At 36.7% G+C, this 25,577-nt stretch overlaps 1 protein-coding gene across 3 annotated transcripts; it reads right to left on the reverse strand.

Annotated features, from left to right (window-relative positions):
- Window positions 1-1,037: 1,037 nt before the first annotated feature.
- On the reverse strand, window positions 1,038-25,210 carry LOC141561802 (5-hydroxytryptamine receptor 5B-like). Of its 3 annotated transcripts, XM_074301854.1 has the most exons (3): window positions 24,311-25,210; window positions 1,554-1,670; window positions 1,038-1,222 (listed from the first exon to the last, which is right to left on the reverse strand). In XM_074301854.1, the coding sequence occupies exons 1-3, from the start codon at window positions 25,094-25,096 to the stop codon at window positions 1,172-1,174; spliced, it is 954 nt and encodes a 317-aa protein (XP_074157955.1). In that variant the 5' UTR covers window positions 25,097-25,210; the 3' UTR covers window positions 1,038-1,171. The 3 variants fall into 3 exon arrangements, with proteins under 3 accessions (XP_074157955.1, XP_074157954.1, XP_074157953.1); XM_074301853.1 differs by having other exon boundaries at window positions 1,210-1,670; window positions 24,470-25,210; XM_074301852.1 differs by having other exon boundaries at window positions 1,210-1,670.
- Window positions 25,211-25,577: the final 367 nt, after the last annotated feature.

The raw sequence follows: 25,577 nt of genomic DNA on the forward strand, positions 1-25,577 counted from the left end.
TAAATAAAATACAATAGGATATAGAAAATATTAATATATTATTAATAATTAATTAACAATATTAAGTCAAGGTGCAACCCACAAGGATTCTTACATATGGTTAATGGCTCTCACTTCTATTTGAGTTTGACACCAATGTTCTACTTCAGCCAAGATAATCGTTTTCACTCATCCAAAAACACCCAGTACCATGTTCTATCCGACTCCTAAAGAAAATTGTCACTCCTGACCCAAAGGATTTTAGGGGACTTAAATTGAATATTTAAGAGTGTTATTGGAGAAAATAAAGTCAATAGTTTCCTCTTTTTCATACCAAGCAAATAAATTCAGTACTTTCCTGTGTTTATCCAGAGATTTTGTCCCCTCAATCAAGATTTGTATCTTGGAGATCAGTGCTGTCACTGGCACAAGGTTTAAATTTGAGGAAATATCAGGCATTTACTCATCACACAATTATCTAAATAGATGTAAACCCCAGATCCATAAAGTTTCAGGATTTCTTGTCAGTTCTTGGTCTAGCTATATCTGTTAACTACCAATGCAGCTAAAATGGAGAGCAGGGATAGGGATCACAGATATAGTGGTGCAAATAAGCTATTAGTCCAATCCTCTCATCTTAGAGATATGGTTCAGTCTATTTTCTCTGTATTTCTTTCTCCTGTTTGAAGAAGAGGAAAGTTAGCAAACATTTTCTTCCTATGGTTCAACCCAATAACTCATAATACTCCTCTACGAGAGAGTAACACTGTGTAGTCCCTTGGGTAGACCTTACAGTATGGGGAAAGGAGAGAGAAAAAGAACAGAGAACAAGGTGAATGATGCTGATTCACCACATTCACTGAGTACACAGTTCTTGGATTCTCACATAAATCAGTTACTAAGAGCTCTTCCCCCCCCACACACACCATTTCTCTTTCATTATATGAGTCCCAGATGCTTAAGAAATCATGTTGATGAGTCTTCTCTTCAGCTCCTCCCATGAGCCTCAGGGTAATGGTTTAGTTTAGCAACATCATGGTTGCACAGATTCTCAGGATGTCAGCATTGGAAGGACCACAGAGATCAACTAGTCTGACCCCTTCATTTTACAGATGAGGATACTGAGGGTCAAGTGGAGATGAAAGATTTGTCTAAGATCCTAGCAAGTTTGTGACTGAGCCAGGATTCCCACCTAATTCTTCTGACTTATGCCTGGTCCAATGCTCTCTCTATTGTCTCCAACCTGGAAGAGAGGGGTGAGAAAGAGGTAACAAGCTCCATTCATTACTTAAAAAGGTGGGAGGTAGGAGTAGACTCTCATTAAAAATCCACCATTCTCCCACCACCACCTCAATTTTTTATCTCTGTTTGGTAAAAAGGCTTTTGAAGGCACTGTTATAGTTTTTGTTGAATGCTGTATAAATTAAAGGATTGAAGAAAGAATTGGAGTAGCCGAGCCATAGGAAAATGCTTTTCCAGATGGGGGGAACACTACAGGAACAGAGTGGGGTGATAAGTTCTGTGAGGAAGAAGGGGATCCAACAAAGGACGAATACACCGATTAAAATTCCCACCATCAAGGCTGCCCTCTTCTCCTTCTGCTCCCTCCATGTTTCGCCATGTGTTTGAAAGGCAAGAGTGGCGTGACGGGCTGTGAACACCATCTGGGCCTCTTGGGGAGCTTCCTTTGCCTTGGAACAAAAACAAACAAATTTTTAAAAAGCTGACAATACTGGATGACTAAGCAATGATGATGCTTTACCCTTGCCCAGCCCCAAGCCCTGCCAGGGAACCAAACAGCCCATGGTGCTAATCTGTGCTTCGGAACTCAATATCCCATACTATTTATCTAGTGCCATCTAAGGAGAAAAATAGCCGACTATGATTCCCCAAATGTCAGAAGAAATGAGAGGAATGATCACTGAGCTGGGAATCCTCACAGCTGGACTCTATAGCCTTTGAAGTGGGAGTAAATATGAGGAAAGCACTCAGCTGTTTCAAGTAATTACAAACATACCCACAGGAAGAGTGCTCTGATTTTGAAGATACTTCTAATCTGTCATCAACAGGTTAACTTAGTTAGTTCTCCATTAGCAAAATGAATTTTCATCAAGTCATCCATATGATCTCCCCCCAAGGCAAAGTCATTCTACCCAGAATAGAGATGCATGTCTTTATAAGTTGTGAAACTCCTTCCCTGGTTTGTAAAGAAGTGCCACAGGAAACATGAGCCCAGTTTTACTTCACACTTACTACAAAGGAATAGTTTTCCTGCTCAATGTCTTCCTTACCCCATCAAAATCTATCATCATGGTTTCCACTGCATATAAAACAAATATCAAGCACAATCAGCTACAGAACATTCACAATGACCTGTGCGTGGGAAGGAAGTGAGCACCCCTACACACTTTGTGGGCTGTGGGATTGACGGGAAAAGCAAACAGGAGACTGAATGCCAGGAGAAATGAAAGTCTGTCTTCATCTAGTTGAAAATAAATACAATGTAAAAACAAAAGTTTTAAATTATTTTTAAAGAAAAAAAGCTTCAAGATGGATACACCCATATATACTTATGAGCCAGATAGATGAAAAGGGAAAGACAGTCAAAGTTGAACAAGATTTGAGAGGTGCTTTCAAAAGGGAGAACCAAACTGCCTTCCCCAAGGGCAGGATAATGGGCAGCATGGTAGTATAGAAAAACATGGGATTTTGAGAGAGAGAGAGAGATCTCAGATATGAAGGTAAGGATTCTTTCATTCTTTGTATTTGTATTCCTAGTACCTCAAATGGTGCTGGGTAAATAATGCTGGGTAAATAATAAGTGACTAATAAAAACATGTCCATTGATCCCTGTTCTGCTATTTACTATCTATGTGGCATACAAATAAGCCACTTCATCTCTCTGCCTCAGGTTTCCCCACTTATAAAATGAGAAGTCAGATTAGGTGATCTATATCAATGATCCTTATTTATGTTTTTATCTAAATTTTGCATTTCCTTCAGTAACCAATAATCAAAGTTACAGAAAGGAAAAGCTTTCAAATAATTAAAGATGTCTGAGAGGCATCTCCTCTGTTAGGAGATCATAGAACTAGAACTGAAAAGTACTTCAGAAGGTCCATCCAGTCTAACCTCCCATTTTATAGATAAGGAAATTGAAGACAATAGAAGTAAAATGACTTGCTCAAGATGCACAGGTGGTATCAGGGGTAGGATTTGAACCTAGGTCCTCTGGCACTAGATCGAGTACTCTTTCCACTACATTATGTTGTTTTGGTAAATAGTAGTCTTTATGCAGTTCTTTAATTACTTGTTTGGGGTGTTGCATCTGCTGCTCTATTTGGTTTCAACTTCATGGAAAAGATGTCCTTTTGGTGTTCCCAACACTTTCCTACCTCCTTTTTTAGACTGTAAGCTCCTTGAAGACAACTCTTTCCTAATCTTATTTGTATCCCTAGTGCTTAGCACAGTCACATAATAGATGCTTAATAAATATTTGAGTTAAATTGTGGAGGGGATTTCTGTTCAGACATGCATTAGATAGATGACTTTGGAGGTCCCTTATGATTTAGAAGCTAGAGAATAAAAAGAAGAAAATATATTACCAGTGCAATCTTCCACAACCTTGAAATCCCATAGCATTTTACTATTGTTTTTAAATGTATTAATTAATTTATTTTTAATTTTCTTTTGATAAAATTTGAATTTCAAATTCTCTCTTCCTTTTATACTTCCTTCATCCATTGAGAAGACAAGCAATATTATTATGATCCTTTTGCATTTGAAGTCATTGAAGCATTTCCACTTTAGTGATGTTGCAACAAAAAAAGCAGGAAAAAATAAAGTGGAGGGGAGGAAGTATGCTTCAATCTGCACTCACAGTTCATCCCATAGCATTTTTCAGTCATGTATCATCATTATAAAAACTTTAGATCTGGAAACATAAACTCTACAGGCATTTATCAGTCATGATCTATATACCAAAACTTTCCTAGGTACTGGAAATTCAAAAAGAGAAGAACCCCTGACCTCACACATTTATAATTTATTTTATTTTTCTTTTAATAATGTTTTATTTTTCTAATTAATGGAAAGATAGTTTTCAACATCCATTTTTTGTAAGATTTTGAGCTCTAAATTTTTTCTCCTTCCCTGTCCTCTTCCCAAGACAGTAAGCAATTTGATATGGGTTATATATGTATAATCATTTAAAATATATTTCCATATTAATCATTTTGTGAAATAAAAAAAGAACAAAAGAAAAATAAAAAGCTGACAAACAAAAAGGTGAAAATAATATGCTTCAACCCACATTCAGTCTCCACAGTTCTCTTTGAGGATGTGAATAGCATTTTCCATCCCAAGTTTATTGGAATTGTCTTGGATCACTGCACTGCTGAGAAGATTAATGTTTATCATAGCTGATCATCACATAATCTTGATATTATTGTGTATAAAGTTCTTCAGGTTCTGTCCACTTCACTCAGCATCAGTTCATGTAAGTCTTTCTAGACTTTTCTGAAATCAGCCTGCTCATCATTTCTTATAGAACAATAATATTCCATTACATTCATATGCCATAACTTATTCAACCATTTTCCAACTGATGAGCATCCATTCAGTTTCTAGTTTGCCAGTACAAATAGGGCTGCTACAAATATTTCTGTACATGTGGGTCTTTTTTCCTCTTTTATGATGTCTTTGAGATATAAACCTAATAGTAACACTTTGGTATCAAAGGATATGCATAATTTTATAGTCCTTTGGGCTTCCAAAACACTCTCTATAACAAGCACTTATATTTTATTAAAGGGTATCAGCAGCTTTTCTAATCTCTCAATTTTATGGATGAGAAAATAGAGGCTCAAAGGGGGTAACTTACTCTAGATAGACACAAAGCCAGACCTCCCCCCACCTTTACTCCTCACCCACACCCCCCACACACAATGCATACATGCACATAATACATTCACTTCAGTGGTCACTAATGTATTCAAAGTATTCTAAAGACATAACTGAAAAATTACCAAAATACAAGGGTAGGACAAAAAAGTGACTTTCCTATTGCTTGTCATTTCAATGTTCCATAAATTTTAAAGAGGAGTATGCTTTTTTTAGATGCATGACCTCCAGATAAATTATATTTCAAGATCAAAGAAAAAATATTTGCATCGTAGAAATTCATCAAAGAAAAAATATTTGCATCATAGAAATTCATCAAGTAGAAATCTAAAAAGAGAATGTTTTCTCATAATCAGTTTTACTAAAACAGTACAAGGCAGAGATACATAGTGGTGCTTGGAGAAGAAGCAACACACACACACAAACGAAAATTAAATATACATTGGCATTGGAATCTATTGGAAGATGGTTTACAGTAGGAGTTTCCAAAAGATCATATCTGAGGCAGGAAACAAGAGGACCACAAGAGAAAAATCAAATTAGCTGCACACACTCCAAAAGAGTGGGTTGCTAAAATGTCAAAATCTAACCCCAAAGTCTGTTATAAGTTGTTTAAACATTTGTAATTGCTCTACTACTTATAAAATTATCTTCCCAAAAACTCCTACTAGACAACCTACAAGTGTCCAAATTGCTGGTTCTCCCAGATAAGCTTGATATGTACTTCCACTGATGTGGACACTGATGGGCAAGTTTGCCATCAGATATCAGAAATCATGAAGTCCTATTTGATCCAAAACCCTTTCTCCAAGTTACTCCAGATTATTTTTGTTGTTGCTCTGGGAAAGGGGGGCATTGTTGAGATGGCCAAACTTCAAGCATGGTTCATAGGATTAAACACTTAGGGCTAGAAAAATACTCACAGGATACCTCATTTTCTAGATGAGGAAATATGCCAGTCAAGTTCAAAAGGTGGTATTAAGAGTAGGATTTGAATCCAGATCCTTTGGATCCAAAGCCAGCAGACAGCCTATCTGCTGAGATTTCACTTATTCTGTGTTCCCATTTATCCTAATCCCAATAGAGCATCTTCTCATTTGAGGAAATTTGAAAGCTGCAGTGTGACAAAACTCTCAATTTCCTTCATCCCTTCTCAGGTTCTAATTCTATACCATACTCCACTGGTGTCTATTTAATTTCAAAAGCAGTTAGGAGAGGCCCCCAACATTCTGGAAAAAACAGTCATGTGAAAAATTTATGAGAGGACATTAACAATAATCATACAAAATTAAAAGAATGGGTGCATTGATGCACACCTGTCAGATTGGCTAAGATGACTGGAACAAATAATGATGAATGTTGGAGGGATGTGGGAAAACTGGGACACTGATACATTGTTGGTGGAGTTGTGAAAGAATCCGGCCATTCTGGAGAGCAATTTGGAACTATGCCCAAAAAGTTATCAAACTGTGCATACCCTTTGACCCAGTAGTGCTACTACTGGGCTTATATCCCAAAGAAATACTAAAGATGAGAAAGGGACCTGTATGTGCCAAAATGTTTGTGGCAGTCCTTTTTGTAGTGGCTAGAAACTGGAAAATGAATGGATGTCCATCAATTGGAGAATGGTTGGGTAAATTATGGTATATGAATGTTATGGAATATTATTGCTCTGTAAGAAATGACCAGAAGGATGAATACAGAGAGGCTTGGAGAGACTTACATCAACTGATGCTGAGTGAAATGAGCAGAACCAGAAGATCACTATACACCTCAACAACAATACTGTATGAAGATATATTCTGATGGAAGTGGATATTTTCAACATAAAGAAGATCCAACTCACTTCCAGTTCATCAATGATGGACAGAAACAGCTACACCCAGAGAAGGAACACTGGCAAGTGAATGTAAACTATTAGCACTACTGTCTTTCTACCCAGGTTACTTATATCTTCGGAATCCAATTCTTAACGTGCAACAAGAAAATTGGATTTACACACATATATTGTGTCTAGGTTATACTGTAACACATGTAAAATGTATGGGATTGCCTGTCATCTAGGGAAGGGAGTAGAGGGAGGGAGGGGAAAATTTGGAAAAATGAATACAAGGGATAATGTTATAAAAAAATTACTCATGCATATATATTGTCAAAAAATTTTATAATTATAAAATTAATTTAAAAAAAAGAAAAAAGAATGGGTGCATTGTAATCTCTACTTCTAGAGTTGATGAGATGGAAGATCTGCTGAAGAAAATATATTTTTCTGGCCACTTTTTGTGCTACAGATCTGGATGGATTGGTCCAGTGGGCTTTGGCATGTAATGGTGCTTTTTCATAGATGGGATAATTTTATAACTTCATCATATTCCCCAGAAATAGATTCTATATAAAAACCCAGACAAATGTCTTAATAAAGTATGCCTATGATCAAAAGAAATAAAGGAGACAAAAAAAATATGGAATCAATCAAGTATTTTGTAAATGCCTATTATGAACTAAGCACATAGATAGTGCTAGGTGTTAGAAATATAAAATCAAAAAACAGGATAATCCCTACTAGAAAGTTGCTTACATTCCCCCCTTTTTAAAATGATAATAGTTTTTATAGAACAATAATATTCCATAACATTCTTATATTCAACCATTCTCCAATTAAGGGCAGCTACTCAGTTTTCAGTTCTTTACCACTACAAAAGGGGCTACTATAAACATTTTTGCACATCTGAGTCCTTTCCCCTTTTTTATGATCTCTTTGGAATACAGCCTAGTAGAAATCCTGTTAGACCAAAAGGTATGGGATCAGAATTACAGTCTCTTCCTTCCTAATCTGGTATTCTTTCTTTCAACTACTAAGCTACACGTTTTCCCAATATGCACAATCTAACTCTATATTTATTTCCAGGGTCATTCAAAACAATCTGAAAATACTGTGAAGGGGAGAAGAGGAAGAACTTAAAAGCAAATAATAATAATTGTGTTTCCAAACAGATAAAATCTGCCGGAGGAAGCAAGAAAGAGAAAAAAGTACAAGATCCTATCAACAGAACAAACAGGATTCTCATCATCAGCTTTCCGAGGTAAGAACAACAAATGTGTTCCCTTAGGGGAGACAAAGTCCTGAAAAACAAACATTCTTCTGGCATGTAATTTGTCTTGTACCTTGTCAACCTCGAGTATCATTCCTAAAATAAGTTATTTTGGATTTTGAAATATATTGGCAAAAAGGTTCAGAGATACTCATCTCTTTTTCATGATTAACAAACTGATACTGCCAATCATCCAAAGGCCAAATTAAGTTTAAGACTTGGAACAGTTAATCTTCAAAGCACATAGCCAAGATCTGCCATATGAATATTTAGCAAATCTCTTGGAGAGAAAAGAAAAAAGACACCCTATAATTTCTTATACTTCACTATCCCCTTCACACCCTCAATACCACTTCACAGAAAGTAGAAATTTTTTCATCCTTTCTCAGAGCTCCTTGCTGAGTATTCTCTACTTGTTAATGTAAATTCTCTTTGGTTTTCCTAATTATGGGGTAAAGAAGCTCCTTAGGTGAAAGAATTCTCAGAAGATGGAGAAAGAAGTCAGGGAAGTGAAAAATGCACTTTTAAAAAAATCAAACTTATTAAAAAACTCAAGTTAGAAGGAAACCCTTTGCTCTCTCTCAAAAGAAAATAAAACCTGATATTTTACAATCATCTGTAGCAGAAGCAATTTTGTTATAGCCAAAACCTTTAGTAGAAGAGGTGATAAGTCATATAAACATTGAATAGACTAATTGATTCAAGAGTTCTAGCTCACTATATCTGATGAACAGCTACATTTTGAGACAAATAGATATTTTTTCCCAAAGACAGCCCTTGAAATAATGGGTAGAGACTTTAGAAGAAAATTCTGACTTGATTTGGTTGAATAATAAGAAACCAATGTGTTTCTAAAATAATTCATGTTTGGAGCTATTCTTTCAACTCATACTCAGTGTCAGATTGGGTCTCCAGAGTGTGGCTATTACTTGTTCTCCTCTAGGTAGTAAAAATAACTCAGATGGTCTGGAAGGATATTTTTCTATAGCACATGAGCCCCTACCAAGTGTTCTTCCCTCCCATATTATCAGTTGATATTAGTCAGCTAGCTTTAATTAGCTTTCAGTAAGGGGTATTACTAAGATAGTAATGAAGAAGATCCCCCATCACTAAGTCTGTGATATTTTCAACATTACAGGATCCAGGGAAAAATAGACTCAAATTTAGAGAGTAGATGAAGCAAAAGGGTAAGACAGTTCTTAGCTACTTGAAGTCTTTTTATCCCCTGCATGGGATAGATACTCATGAAGTTCCATATGTATGGTGTAAGTTCCTGCTGGGAAACTAGTGGAATCATAAAATTGCCTTTCCTCAGTGGGTTTAGTTTTTCATTAATACTTGATATAGATATTGACACCAGTAAGTGCTGTTACTGGAACACTGCTAGGACTCAGATGAAAAAGGTCAAATCCTGCAACTCTCCAAAGTTCCAGAGGACCTGCTCTTGCCATGGGGTGGAAGTGAAGATCAAGACTCTACTCTTCCTCCCATGCAAAGCAATTTTCTCTCAAGGATGTGGTTGGAACAACTTCTACCATTACACTGGCCAAGCACTCAAAACTAAACTAGGTTTGTTTTATACAAACTCCACAGGGTGAGATGAAAACTCTTCCATCAATCCAAATTTAATTCCTATTCACTGTTACTCCATTTCATTGAATAGCTTTTAAAGCTTTTTTGCACCTAGTCTTTGATAGATTGATTCAACAAAAGTACTCCCAAATGGTTAGGGTATCAAAAATAACATATTACTAATCACTATAAGTGGGGCAGATATGGAATGATTGATTGGCTCAACTGATCCCTATCCCTGCATTAGATTCTGTGAAACTGATAATTTTAGCTTTTAAAGTCAAACACTACTATAATACTAGAGAGGAAAATGTATCTGAAACATGACAAGGGTAGGATCTTTGATTTCACTGCTATACAGAATTACTATGTAAGGAAATTTTGTCTATCAACCTAGGTAGATACCTTCTCTGAATCTATTGTTTTAGGAAATTGCTTAAAGCACCAAGAGTCAGTCAGTGGACCTGACTATTATTAAGCATCTACTATGAACCAAGCATTGTTCTAAGTATTGAATATACAAAGAAAGAAAAGACAGTTCTTGCTCTCAGGAAGTTCATAGACAAATGGGAGAAACAACATGCAAATGACTATGTACAAACAAGTTATATATGATAACAGGATAAATTTAAAAAAGAATAATCAACAGAAGTAGGGCACTAGGATTAAGAGATTGGGAAAGGCTTCCCAGAGCAGATAGGATTTTGTCTGGAAGTCAGAAAACCAGGAAATTTCTGGGAGGGTAAATGACATGCCCAGGGTCATAGAAATTACATATTTCTTCTTTCCTCTCCCTTCTTAGGTAAAGTAAAAAAGATGTATTCATTGACATCTTGAAATCCCTTCTCTCCCTAGGACTATAAAAAAGAAAGGCTTCAAAGTTTATCTGAACCTTTCAAATGAATCAGCATCTGAAGTAATTAAGTCATTTGCACTATACAAAAGAAATCAATCCCTTGAAGGGGTCTCATACTAATGTGGATATATATATATATCAGTAGTTCCTAACTAGTGGATTAAAATCCATATAACAGCAGCCCTTTTGTGAACTATTAAACTAAGTGGATGTGCATCAGTTGGAGACTGGCTGAATAAGTTATGGTAGATGAATATAATGGAATATTGTTGTTCTATAAGAAATGATCTGCAGGCTGATTTCAGAAAGGCCTGGAGAAACTTACATGAACTGAAGCTAAATGAAGTGAGTAAATCTAAGAGAATATTGTACATAGCAACAGTAAGATTATGTGTTGATCAACTATGATGGACTTGGCTCTTTTCAACAATGAGGTGATTCAGTGCAATCCCAAGGAATTATGATGGAGAGAGTCATCCGCATTCAGAGAGAGGATTATGAGGACTAAATGTAGATCAAAAAATAGTATTTTCACCTTTTTCATTGTTTTTCTTGTTGTTTGCTTGCTTATTTTTTCTTTGGCATATTTCCCCTTCTGATCTGTTTTTTTTTTTTTTTTATGTGCAACATGATAAATGTGGAAATATGTATAGAAGAATTACATATATTTAACTTATATTGAATTATTTGCTATCTAAGAAAGGGAAGAGGGAGAAAATTTGGAACACAAGATTTTTCAAGGGTGAATGATGAAAACTATCTTTGCATATATTTTGAAAAATCAAAAGCTTTTATTATTTTTTTAAATCTGCATATCAAGCTCCAAGCCTGTCTATCACTAGGCCTCATCTCTCCTCACTTTGCCAGTGTAGTAGTTAAATATACTTCTCCACAATTGATTTAAATGTAGTTGCAACAGTTAGCTATGTTAATGTTAAATATTAAGCCTATTATTAGTTTTTAAATGAAAAAAATCCAAGTTTGTTAGTGAGTTCTCTGTGCATCAGTATTTTCCTCTTTAGAAAATCCCCCCTTTTCTAGTGGAGTTACCATTATCATATTTCCATTCTTGGGAACTTGCCATCCCTCCTGAGTTGATATCTAAAAAGTTGTACGACATGATGTTCCTCCTATCCTTTCTCTGAGTTCTTTGAAATCACTTCTCCAAAAATCTAGAGTGTTTCACTGTATTTCATACTATGCCAGACTCCCCTCTTTTCTATCACAAATTCTAAGATAAAGTGGTTATTTCCCTCCAAATTTCCCATGATTTCCAAATTAGCAACCAGGGAGCCAAGATGATAAAGTCAGGGGCTTACTTGAGCTCTGCTAAATTCTACTCCAAACAATTTTAAAATGTTTCAAAACAAATTCTAGAGTAGCAGAACCAACAAAACAATTTTTTCCAGTCCAAAACAACTGAAAAGTCTGACAAGAAAGGTCTGTCTCACTGAGATGAGCACAGCCTAGCACAGTCATTTCCCTGGAAACCCAGCAGTAGGCTGGGCCTTAGAAAGCTACTGCAAGCATTGGGGGGAGACTGAATCAGAGACTATTACTTCTGGACCTCTCAGCCCACAGATGGTAAGGGGAGCTTGACAACTGGTCAGAAGATTACTGGGGACAATTTACTGATACTGGGTATAGGACTCTGTTGCATTGGGATCTGGGTCACAGGCTTGGATTGTAGTACTAGAGCAGAGAGGAGGACAAGTAAATGAGAGCTCATAGTCACAGGGGACCATGGACACTAGTCATAGCTTCAGGGTGGAAAAGAATGCTTATGGTTGTTCATACACCAGAAGAGCAGTGGCCACACATCTCTTTATAGATCACACTGCTTTAAAAGAACTGAAAACTTATAGATCTTAAACATTAGCTTTGAAAACAACAGCATGAAAAACCAAAAGCTTGGGACAATATTCCCTCCATACCAGGAGAAAAGCCCAACTTTAACATAAAGTTAAAAATCAAAAAATAGGCTGAGAAAATGAGTAAACAACAAAAAGAGCCTTACCATAGAAAATTATCATGATGACAGGGAAGATCAAACACAAACTCAGAGGACAACAATGTCAAAATGACTATATACAAAGTCTCAAAGAAAAATATGAATTGGTGTCATGCCCAAAAAGAATTCCTCAAAGAGCTCAAAAAGGATTTTAAATATCAGAGAGATAGAGGAAAATTTAAGAAAGAAATGAGTGATACAAGAGAATTATGAAAAAAAAAGAATAAAAAGCTTGAAAAAGGAAACCTAAAAATTGGACAAAGATGTATAAATATTCACTGAAAAGAAAAACTTAAAAAACGTAACAGGTCAAGAAGCAATAAAACAAAAGCCAAAGAATGAAAAATGTAATAAAATATGAAGTATTTCATTGAAAAAACAACCAACTTGGAAAATAGATCCATGAAAGATAATTTAAAAAGTATTGTTCTACCTGAAAGCCATGATCAAAAAAAGAACCTAGATAACATATGCCAAGAAATTATTAAGGAAAACCTGTCTTGATATTCTGGAATCAGAGGGTAAAATTAAAAATGGAAATAATCTACCAAGGCAGTTCCTGAACGAGATCCCAAAATGAAAACTCTCAAGAATATTATAATCAAATTCCAGAGCTCTGAGGTCAAGGAAAAAATATAGCAAGTATCCAAAAAGAAGTAATTCACATATTATGGAGCCACAGTGAAGATACACAAGATTTAGTAGTTTCTATATTAAAGGATCATCTACATTAAAGGTATGATATTACAGAAAGCAAAGAGATAAGGAGTACAACTAAGAAGTACCTATCTTAATGCTTCTTCAAGAAGGGATAAATAAACATTTCATGAAATAGAGGACTTTCAAGCATTTTTTATGAAAAGACCAAGCAAAATAGGAAATTTGATTTTTAAATATGACTCAAGAAAAGCATAAAAAATTAAACAGGAAAGGGAAATCATAAGAGCCTAAATAAGATTAAAGTGTGTATTCCTACATGGGAATAAGATACTATATTTCTTAAGAACTTTATCATTATTGGGTCAGTTAGGAATATACATAAACAGAGGACATAGGTTTGAGGTGATTATGATGAGATGATATCCAAAAAATAACCTCCCCCCCCAAAAAAAAAAACAGCATTAAAGAGTAATAAAGAGTGATGCATTGGGAGAAGAGGGAAGGTAGAGCTAAGTGGGGTAAATTGCCTTATCTAAAAGAATTTTAAAATAATTTTTACAGTGGAGGAAAAGGCAATGGGAGTGGGGTGAGGTTGACTAGCAACAATTTCTCCTAGTTAGTGAGGATCAGAACTTCAAAGAGAAGTTCCCATTAATGATTCCTTCATTTATAAGAGATAAAATTAAGGCAAGTTTAAAAATTATTACACACTTTTCTTCAGAGCTGAAGCAGATGTCCAGATGACTGAAGTTTTTCATCAATGCTATGTGTCATATCTCAGTGTCAGTCTTGTGATCTGTTCCTCCAAACTCATCTGTTTCTGCTTTTGAGCATGTTGTCTGCTGCTTATGCTAGAGATAATTTTGTTACTGTTTCTCTTTGTTTATTTTCTTAAATGCTCTTTAAAAGCAACTGTGCTTTGAGATTTGGAGAACCCTTTATATCTCATTTGATCCTAAGAACAACCCTGAAGAAAGATTTTTACAGATAAGGAAACTGAGGCAAAGAGAGGTTCAATTAGTGTCTGAGGAAGAAATTGAATTCAGATCTTTTTGATTCCAGGTCCCATACATGAGCTTTCTGTATCATCTAGCTGCTAATAATTATAGCCTTCAGTAGATTGAATTTTCTTATTAACTCAAATTATTCTATTCCTTTTGGAAAAAAGAATCATTCCAAAGCCAAATTCCTGAATTGTGGGTCTCAATCATTGCTATAATGTGAAATTTTCCTCTTTACATTAAGACCTTTAATTTCCTTTGCTTGTAACCCACATTTTTAGTATAGAAATCTGAGGCTATAAGTTTTGATGACTGCTTTCCAGAAAGAAAAAAAAAAAACTTCTGGGCCTCTCTACAGATTGTTACTAAAAAGACTTGAGACCAATTTCATTGTAACGGACTTCCATTGTATTGGGAAATGTCTAGATAAATGATCTTTCCAGTTTCCATCTAGATATTTTGTGTCATGCAAAGGATAGAGTCTGACAAAAAAATATCCTCCATTCTCTCTACAATGTTTCACAGCCACATTGCCAAGTTACTAAGCTATATATCTCTTGGGTTGTTATTTTTTGTTTTTGTTTTTGTGAGGCATTTAAAAGAACCTTCAGAATTAGAAAGAACACATCAAAGTGAAAACAAACTGCTGGCTTCATTTTTTGAAAGCTGAAGCATGACTATAGTCAGCTTCTCTTAAAAGCTCAAATACTGCAGGATCAGAAATTTAAATGCAACAACTTCTGGGACATTTCTTATTTAAAAAATTTTTTAAATACTACTGGGTTTGCATCTGGTAGGAAAAAATAATTCTTTCCATTGTTGCAATTATGTAAACAATGAAAGACTGTTGCTTTATAAAGCTCTCCTTCCACATGAAAAGACTCCATAAACCACAACACACAATTGCTCTAATTCTATTTAGAGCACACAGTTTTTCAGCAATTTATTGGTATAGGGAGGCTAAAAATCAACTGTGTTAAGGTTAAGAATGGAAAAAGTCTCAGAAAATTAAATTAATTGGAGTCTGCTCTAGATTTCTATTGTCACCTGGAATAATTTATTTGTTTGACCTGTAGTTTTTTTTAGTTTCATGAGATCACTAGTGGTTACTAATATAGGCTAACACTTTGATTCTTCTATTGAGAAAAGTGCTCTAAGTCTTTCTGGGCATTAGCTGAGAAATATCTATACACTATAATTTGAAGTATGTTATTGTTAGGTCTTTGAGTTTTGAGTTATATGCTCAAAATAATTCCCTGTTATTTAGGTATTTTCAATATACCCAGAATAAAGTGGCATAATTCTCTGTTCTAATTATTCATGATTTATTCCTATGTGTTAGACTACTTATGATATCTCTCTTATGCTCTCTTCTTTCTCTTCTCTGTCTCTCACTGTGTGTGTGTGTGTGTGTGTGTGTGTGTGTGTGTGTGTGTGTGTGTGTATGCGTGCGCGTGTGCTTCTTGGTGATCTCATTAGTTCCCATGTATTTAAGAATTGTCTCTGTGTAGATCATTCACAGATCTATGTATCCAGCTAGTTCCTTTTCTGAATGTACACCACCAATTACCCATTGGCCATTTCCAACTGAATGGCCCAAAGGCATCTTAAACTCAATATATCCATCATTGTTGTTGCCAAATCCTCCTCTCTTCCCAACTTCTCTCTGTTGAGGATTCTACCACACTTCAATTCACTTAGATCCACAAATATGTAATCATTTTCAACTTTTCCATTTCCAATACTCTCCCCCATATTTAATCAATTGCCAAGACTCATCAATTCGAATTCCTCATCCTCTCCCACATCCATCCCCTCTCTCTCCTCACATGATTGCCTCATCATTCATTGTCTTGAATACTGCAGCAAGCTAATGACTCTTTTGATTTCAGTCAGTCTTCTTTCTTTTATTCAGCTATCAAATTGATATTCTTCAAGCATAAGTCATAGAGTAACTAATTATGTCACTCCCTTACTTAGGAAGTTTCAATGATTCCTTTTTGACTCTAAGATAAAATACAAACTCCCTTATTTCATATTTAAGGCTCTTTACATTTAGCAGCATCTCCACACTGAGAAGTGCTATCAAGAGATAATTCATTCTTTTTATGTATATTGGCTCTGAATCTTTCCACAGGGGTAGAATACTCCTGGAAAAATCTTGGTGTGAGACCTATCTCTTAGAATCTTTTCTGGGGATGTTTTCTCCTTAATGTTCTTCTCTCAATGATATTCCCAATAAGAACAACCTGACTGGTAAATGCTGCTGATTTGCACTATTTAAAAAGACAAAGAAAACATTGAAAAATAAAGAAAGATAAGCAGACTGTTCCCACGCTTAAAAGGCAAAGATTTTAGGAGATGGGGTTTGCAGAATTATTGTCTTAGTGTCTATATTCCAGCAAGGTTTGAGCAATCTGGTGTCTTTCCTCATGTCCAATGGGTCATCTTCCCAGATTCCCATTCTTCAGCTTTAGATTTCAATTTATGCTCATAAGGAGCTGGATCTTCCCTCTTAAGTCTGCTGCTTAGACTCAGTGAATTGACTTTTAAAAATCACCTGCAGTCATGGTCTAACCTTCTTCATCCTATTGCTTGTACTTTCATTCTTGGTTCTCTTAAGGGAATAATTTGCACCTCATAATGATTCACTAGTCAAGGCTTCATTTTTAGTTTAGTATCTTGTTGCCTGGTCCTTATATACTTCCTTCCCATCCCACACCATAGAGTGTTGTCATGGAGATATCAGATGCTAGGAGTTAAAAGCAGATTGTACCCTCAGTTTATTAGCAGTCCACATAAATGTAGTAAAACTGAGGTACTAGCCTGCAGGGTACAACAGTTGCTTTCCATGAACATACCCTCTCCTTTTCTTTATTAGAACTGGAGTTCCATGCGACCTCTTAGCTGTGGGGCACCCTTTACAAATTAAAAATGGAACTGCATTCCCTCCTAGGGAAACATTCCTTACTTTTATATTTACTCCTCTGGGTTCATTGGGTTCCCATCCAAGAAACTGTAAATTCCTTGAGGGCAGGGACTATTTTTGGTTTTGGAATCCCTAATGTCTGGTGCATAATATGTAATAAATGATCTCTTTCTTCCTTTCAATCTCTATAATATGAAATGAAGGAAAGGACAGGATACCAAGAAATGGATAAGGTAGAAGTATAAACAAAAGGAGGAGGATAGAAGAGAAGATGAAGGAAGGAAAGAAAGGGAAGGAACATAGAAAAGGGGAAAGGGAAAGAGAAAGAAGATACAAAGAAGGGAGAGAGACAGATATTGAATTATGTTTGTTACTATTATACACCTACAGAAAAATAAAATACAAAAAGTTAGATCCTTCATGGAACAACCCTGGTTATAAAGCTGAAGAGCCAGGCTTTCAGGCTTGACTTTGCTTCTTGTACCTGTGTGGCTTTGTACAAATAACTTCATTTCAATCCTTAGATTCCATATTTGTAAGTGATAAGGTAAGACTAGATGACCTATATGGTCCTTTCTAACTCTAAATTCTATGATCCCATGAGGTTTTTTTTTTTTGTTTTGTTTTGTTTTGTTTTTTTTAGAAATGGATTCCCTTAAAGAGAAGGGGAGGGGGGAAGGAAGACAGATATGGGAGAATCAAGCAAATATTGTAAAGTACAAGTGCTATTGAGAGATGTTATAAAAATAAAAATTACAAGATTTTATAAGGAATTTATAAGCAGGATAAGGGAGAGAAAGTGAGGCTCAAGCCAGGGTATTAACCAAGGGAAGATGGAAAACAGCAAAGATTGTCACTGAGTTTTGTCTCAGACTAATCCTAAAGACCTCAATTTAAAAAAGCATTTATTAAGCAACTATTGGATGCAAAAACTTAATTATATAGCATAATCCAGATAGGATTTCCATGTAAGTTGATATTAGAAGCCTAGATCTTCCTTCTAATAAGTTATTAACTTCTGTTTGGTCACATATCTATGCATATATATATATATATATATATATATATATATATATATATATACACATACATGTTTACATATCCCTACCTATACACACATATGTAAGACATGTTTAAGAACTTAATGTAATTCTGGAATCTGTGGTTCAGAAGAATGGAAATTCCATCTCTTAAAGCATTTTGGACTGTTTCTTTCTTTAAGGAAAAAAAAAAAGGAACACTTGGAGCCATGCCCAGAAATTTAGAAAAAAAATATATATATATACACACCATCTGTGAGAAAGGATCTTAGAGATGGTACCCCTAACCCCACCAACAATTTAATGAGTTTAAGATGAAAAGCATTAATGGCTAAGGAGTAACACCTGACAGAAACAACTGAAATAGAGACCAGAATAACTAGTGGCACAAAAGAAGGGAAAGATGGAGATTCAAAGGGCTTCAGGAAGCATCTTAGAACTGAGAATTGATTGAAGCCATTAGCTTTACTCACTTCTAAAAGATAAAGGGAAGTTTTTTTTTAAAAAGTCTATTATTTCCTTGAACTTTCTCTCTTCCGGCTATATCAAATAAGAGATCGTATAATATATATTGCTTATTTTTACCTTAAACATTTCTTGTATACTAATTTTTCCTCTAATATAGAGATTTGGGGCAGAGGGAGTTGGAGATACACAAACATTTAAACTGGAACACAGTGTCAAAGATTTCTCTGTATTTTAGGAATTTTCCTTAGTGGAGACTGAGCTATTATGACTATAGTAATAATGCTTTTCTTATATAAAGTCCATAAATCAGCAGAGGGGATCATGTGGACCTGAGGAAGATTATATTGTCTCTAGGCTAAAAAGTGAGATTATTTTTGTAATAGAGTGTGGCTGATTAAATCTCCAGCCTCTAAGAAAGGGAGACATTGTAAAGACAGAAAAGATTCGAGTGAGGAGCCTGAAACAGATCATGTTTTGTCTTCCCTCCTAGAAGAAAAGAAAATGAAAGGACTGAGCACCTTTCACAATGCTGCCTCATGAAGTTCAATTCTAAAGCAAGTATCAGGGGAGAAGTCAACAACCAAAGGGAAAAAAAAGCATGTATAAACATACAGACATATGCTGGCTCTCTCTCCATAACAGAAGTGAAAATTTCAATTAATTTTAATTTTATGCACATAAAGCCAAAGAACGAGTTTGATTGTTTTATCAAGACTACCACTACTGATTATTTTCCACAATGAGATGATCCAGGTTAATTCCAACAGACTTGTGATGGAGAGAGGTAACATATATTGGATTGTTCCCTGTCTAGGGGAGGGGTGGGGGAAAGAAGGGAGAAAACAATTTGGAGCAAAAGGTTTTGCAAAGGTGCATATTGAAAACTACCTTTGCATATATTTTAAAAATAAAAACCTATTGTTAGAAACAAAAAACTTATTCTGCAAATAAAAATAAAGTATGTACTGTATTTAGGCCATAAGAGAAGGGAAAAAAGATTATTGTAGAAGTAAAAAAAAAAAAAAAAAAAAAAAAAAAGACTACCACCACTGAACCCTTCCCTGGACCTATATGAAACAATCTGGTTATCATATAGACCTAAAATAAAATATCCATGAAAAAAATTATCTGGATTATTTAAGATATCTAGATCATAACTTAAATGAAAAGCAAATTTTAGACCTAAATTTTGAGGATATCTACCTTTAATTCTTTCTACTTTGTTTTTTTTGAAAGATTAGAACTATAAGTGAAAGATTTAAAAATCTTCCCTACAAACTAGCATCTAGGACTAAAAAAATCAAAGGAACATTAGAAAAGAACTCTCTGAGGAATATTCAGTAGCTCCCCAGGGATCCCTGATTTTCAATCATTTGTGATGTTTGGGTCTCACTAAAAAGGAAGAAGGCAGTTTAGGAGAAAAGGCATAATGTAATATAATCTCCAGCCACTTATCCCCCTTACCCACTCTTGCTTCCTTCAGGGATCCCTTTTAAGGCCATATGATTCCTTTCTCTCTGAAATGGTAATAGTTGGGGCAGCTAGGTGGTGCAGTGGATAGAGCACCAGCCTTGAATTCAGGAGGACCCAAGTTCAAATCTGATCTCAGACACTTAACACTTCCTAGCTGTGTGACCCTGGGCAAGTCACTTAACCCCAGCCTCCAAAAAAAAAAAAAAAAAAAAAAAAAAAAGATGAAATTATAATAGTGAAGTGACTTGTATCCTGAGGAACATATTCCTAAGAGATTATTGTACAGAGTAATAGCAAAATTATGTGATCAACTACAATAAGCTTTGCTCTTCTCAGCAATATATTGATGCAAGATAATTCCAATAGACATGGGATGGAAAATGTCATCTGCATCCAAAGACAGAACTATGGAGATTGAATAGGGATCAAAGCATATTATTTTAACCATTTTTCTTTTTTAAAAGTATTTGCTTTTTCTTTCTTGTGGTTTTCCCTTTTTGTTCCTATTTTTCCTTTCACAATGTGACTAATATGGAAATATGTTTAAAATGATTGTACATATATAATCCAAATAAGATTGCTTACTGTCTTGGGGAGAGGAGAAAGTAGGAAGGTAAGGGAGAAAAGAAAATTTGGAACTTAAAATCTTACAAAAATGAATGTTGAAAGCTATTTTTACATGTAATTGGAAAAATGAAATACTATTGAATTAAAAAAGGAACATTTTCCAAATTGAACTTAATGATAATTCCTGCTCCTGTACCTCATTCTGCTCTCCCAATTCTTTCATCAAAAAAAAAAAAAAATCAAGTTAGAATGAAGTTCTAGATGAATGGAAAACACATTTCCTTTCATCTTCTTTGCTTTATGTCAGAGTTGACCATAACCCTACAGAAGTGATTAATCTTAAAGGTTCAAGATTTGAAAGAAAACCCAAATGATAATCTCCTGCTTTTCTAGCTAGAATTGCCTATTTATTCTGAGTATTTAGTAACTAGTTAGATCAGTTAAGAAATTCCAGACTCCCTTTTGTTAATTTCCAGAACATGAGAAGTACAAGGTGGCACTCAGGCCAATATACTGAAATGAGAACAGCATACTACCTCAGAGAACTTTAAACCAGCAAAGGCAAAGTAGCACACCTTAAGAATATCTAGCTCAATACATTGTTGGTGGACTTGTGAACTAATCCAGGCATTTTGGAGAGCAATTTGGAACTATGCTCAGAAAGTTATCAAACTGTCCATACTCTTTGATCCAGCAGTGTTTCTACTGGGCTTATATCCCAAAGAGATATTAAAGAAGGAAAAGGAGCCACATGTGCAAAAATGTTTGTAGCAGCCCTTTTTGTAGTCACAAGAAACTGGAAACTAAGTGGATGCCTATGAGTTGGGAGAATGGCTGAATAAGTTATGGTATGTTATTGTTCTGTAAGAAATGACCAGCAGGATGGTTTTGGAGAGTCCTGGAGAGACTTACACAAACTGATGCTAAGTGAAATGTGCAGAACCAGGAGATCATTATACATGGCAACAACAAAATTATACTTGTTGTATAATGATCAATTCTGCTGGATGTGACTCTTTCCAATAATGAGGTGATTGAGGCCAGGTGATAAAGAGAGCCATCTACACCCAGAGAGACTATGGGAACAGATCACAACAGCATTTTCACTCTTTTTGTTGTTTGCTTGCATTTAGTTTTCTTTCTCCTTTTTGATCTGATTTCTCTTGTGCCACAAGATTATTATATAAATACGTATACATATATTAGATTTAATGTTTAAAAAAAAAGATCTACTAGCTAGCCTCAAGCCTCTGCTGAACCACCATATGGACAGAAGATTTGAGTCTAGCAATACTGTTTGTCCTTCATTTTTGAAGAGGACCAATGACATCACAAGAGTGATATCTTTCTTAAATTTCTTGAAAATTGTCTTTAAATGAGGCAGAGTTGCACAAAGTTTTCAGCCTCATTCTGTCCAATGGCAAGACAAAAATCAAGATGAAATGTGATGGCCAAAGATAAAGTGAATGACCACAGAGTCTTCAATGTCTGAGTAAGCTCTAAGCACTCAACAATGCCTATTTTTAGCTGTCTTCATGGTGTTCAAACAAATTGTTCTATCTTCCCATTCTGCAAGAGGGAAGGTCTTCACATTCTTCAGGTTAACATCACCCTAATTCATCTATAGGTTTGAACCCTATCCATTACCTTCAACCTCATTTAGTCCATCTGCCAAAACAGTTTACCAGGGAATGGCTATTGCATATGCAATAGCTTCTTGAAGCCACAGGTGAGGATTGGGTGAAATCAAGCAGACACCAAAAGTTAATGAGCAATTCTGAAAAGAGTTCAGTGCTCTCACACGAGAGGTGCTAGGCCTCCCTCCATCACATATATCCTAGAACTACAAGTGACCCCCACGTTACCTGAAAATAAGAACAGGATCAGACTTCCATAGCCCAGTATGATAAGGGAGACCTGGGCTCTAGCTCTTAGCCAAACTGAGGCTCAGAGAAATTAAGTTACTTGTTCAAGATTGCCCAATTACTACGTAGAGGAGCCAGAAGTCAAACACAGATTACCTCTGAACTATAAAACCCTACTTCTATGGGAGTTTTCTCACAAGCCTTTCAGATAGGCTCACTGAGTGTCACATAGTCTGAGTTAGGCTCAGAATTCAGGAATGTCTTTCTATTGCAAATTTAGTGCTCTTTCCATTATATATTAATAACACAACCACTGTATTTGCAAGTGGGGAAATACCGAATTATCCTAGAGGGTGTATTTCCCAGGTTCTTGGGTACATATTTAGGATAAGTATAAAATGTTAAAAGGATAAGTTATGGTGGGAAGAATGGGAAGAGAAAGTAATTCAGCCATCTCTTTACATAATTTACATATTCTCTGAATATTTAATCTGGAAAATTACTTTAGAGAATATCTAGTCCAAGCCCATTTTACAATTAAGAAAAATAAGATCCAGAGAGTTCTAGCAACTTGATGAATTTCAAATGGTTAACTAGTTAAGAGGAGGGCTGAAGACTAGATTGCTTTTCTTTCAGACCACATTGCTACTTTGGATTACATTTTGTTTTCTCAAGATCCAGAAAAAAAAAAAAAAAAAAAAAACCAAAACACTTCAGTTTCTAAAAATCAATTTTCTCTGTGAAAGTTCACCATTATTATTCTTCTGCCTACTAGGATGGCATTCCAAAATGATTCTTCTCAGATCAGAAATAAAAAGCTATGCAAATCCTTAGCAAGTCTCTGCTCTGAGGATTTACTTTTCAGTATTTTCTTTCTGTGAGTGATGAAAGCTTTTTTTTTTCTTAAATTATCTCCCTGGAAAGCTATATCTGCCCCACACAATACCAAGGGATTTTTTTAAGAGTATGATTAACTCTGAATAAGGTACTCCTCCAAACACTTGCTAATTATACTACTCAGAAGATTAATTTGGTCTACATCCTCTGCAACTGAATAAAAAAATTGGTGCGCTGGAGCTCCTCTTCCCTTCCCCTCCATCACAACTATAGGCTAAGATAATATTAGCTCAAATTCCTAAATAAAAACTTTTAAACTAATTCTCTTTCTGATAACAGAGTTTTCCTCTAGCATGTTTCAGGAATGTGTTAAGAAAAATCTTCATTGGCCTATATTACCTTAAACTCAGGTTAGGGCAAATGGATTAAGAAGCCTTGAATTTCCCCAAGGGGACTGTTTTGAGATATGGCCCAAAGATGTAAAGGAAGGAACCCGTTAAAGCTGAGAGGAAGGAGAGTAGAGATTGGTCCTGAAAGCCATGCCATTGTTCTATCCTGGTTTTAGAAAGGAAAGGAAAGAACTGCCCCATGTGGGAGTCAAAAGTGGGTAATGTAGGCACTGGTACACACACACCCCCTCGCCTATTAGGGCTGCTGAGAAGGGACAAAAGCAGAATTCGATCTTAAAAGTGAGGTTAGTTGCAGAATTTGGAGACAGACAAAGTGGAGAGAAAAAATAAGAATGTATGTGGGGGGGGGAGGGAGGGGGGATATGAAAAAATAAGCACCCATTGCCTGAGACCTCAAACATCACGAGGCCTCCCAGCAAACAGCTAAACTCATCCCAGCCTAAAAATATATAAATTCTTCCTCCATCACTTCTGTATGAGCCCAGACGTGCAGGCTGGTGTTTCCTCATCTTGTACAGGACAGTGTGCAAATCTCCTTTCCCCACTCCCCCAGTACCATTTCTCTCACTTTCCAAAAGCCAACTGCCTTCCCATCCCACACTTTCCAAAAGTCCCTAGTGCCTCGAGAGTCTTTTTCCTTTTCTTTACCTGTACTGTCTCAGGCAGGGGCAAGACAGCAACTCGACGTCTCCCGATTCGAAATTTAGCCGCCTTATAGATCTTCCAGTAGACGAAAAGTACTACTCCGAGGGGAACATAGAAAGCTCCACAGGTGGAGAAAACAGCGTAGGAGGGTTCCTGGCTCACCTGGCATCGTTGAAGCTCAGCACTGTACACTTCACCCCAGCCGAATAGCAAGGGAGCAAAGGCTATGAGAGCAGACAGGGCCCAGGTGAGAACAATCATGAGGATGGAGGCACGACTGCGGGTGCGCAGGGTGTATTGGATGTGCCGGGTGATGGTCCAGTAGCGGTCCAGGGCAATGGCTGCCACGTTCCAGATGCTGGCAGTGCAGCAGAGGACGTCGAAAGAAATCCAAACGTGGCACAGGACTCGTCCCAGACGCCATCGCTTCCCGGTAGATACCTCACTTACCAGGCTAAGGGGCATGACCAGTGCCGCCACGAGCACGTCGGATACAGCGGTCGAAGCCACTAGATTGTGGGGGACACGGTGGAAGGCGCGCACTCTTAGAATGGTGGCCAGAACCAGCAGGTTCCAGAGGAAGGTGGCTATGATAAGGAGTACTAACAGCGTCAAGACTAACACAGTGAAAATGGAGAAGTGGGGCTCCTTGCTGTGCAAGATGCCCGCCCTCTCCCCGACGTCTCTCTGATCTTTAGCCTCTCCGAGGGTGCTGGGGCTACTGTTGTAACCCTCAGACCCCGATGTGAAAGTGAGGACTGAAGGGATGGATACGTTGTTGCTCTCCATTGTGCGCTCCTCACCTTCCTCTGCCTCCCAGACTCTGGGCACCCAAACTCAAGCTTCCAATTGCATAGGCATGAAGCCGACGGGGGAGTAGGATGGGAATAGGCAAGAGGAGTATGCGGGGGAAGGTGAAAATAAGAAAGGTACAAAACGCCTGAGCTGGAGCGGCTCTACTGGGATTGCTCGCCCCCACTGGGATGGAGAATTAAGCCGTTTGCCCGTGGCTAAACTCGACCCCAGAGATTGTGGCGGGGGAAGAGGCAGTCGGGAATGGCAGATTCGGGCTTCCTCCACAAATGCTTCTCAGTCTCCCTTTAAGCCTTCTCTCCATCCCGGAGACAGTCTGGCAGCAGGAGGGATGGGACGGTGCTGGAGCGCCGCGAGGTCACTCGGCTGGCTGAAGCAGCTTGAAGCAGCAGCGAGCACCGAAGGGAACCTTCCTTCTATGCCTAAGGGTTAAGGGGAGGGGGGAAATCTAGAGCAC

Source organism: Sminthopsis crassicaudata, chromosome 3 (assembly GCF_048593235.1).
Source record: "Sminthopsis crassicaudata isolate SCR6 chromosome 3, ASM4859323v1, whole genome shotgun sequence".
Classification (NCBI taxonomy): Eukaryota; Metazoa; Chordata; class Mammalia; order Dasyuromorphia; family Dasyuridae; genus Sminthopsis; species Sminthopsis crassicaudata.

What these genes read in the sequence shown, in the direction of transcription:
- LOC141561802 (XM_074301852.1), bottom strand. Translation starts at nt 25,096, where the DNA reads ATGGAGAGCAACAACGTATCCATCCCTTCAGTCCTCACTTTCACATCG. An exon ending in CCCTGCCTGAGACAGTACAG is followed by an intron (nt 1,671 to 24,310) that starts GTAAAGAAAAGG and finishes TTTTGTTCCAAG; the next exon opens with GCAAAGGAAGCTCCCCAAGA.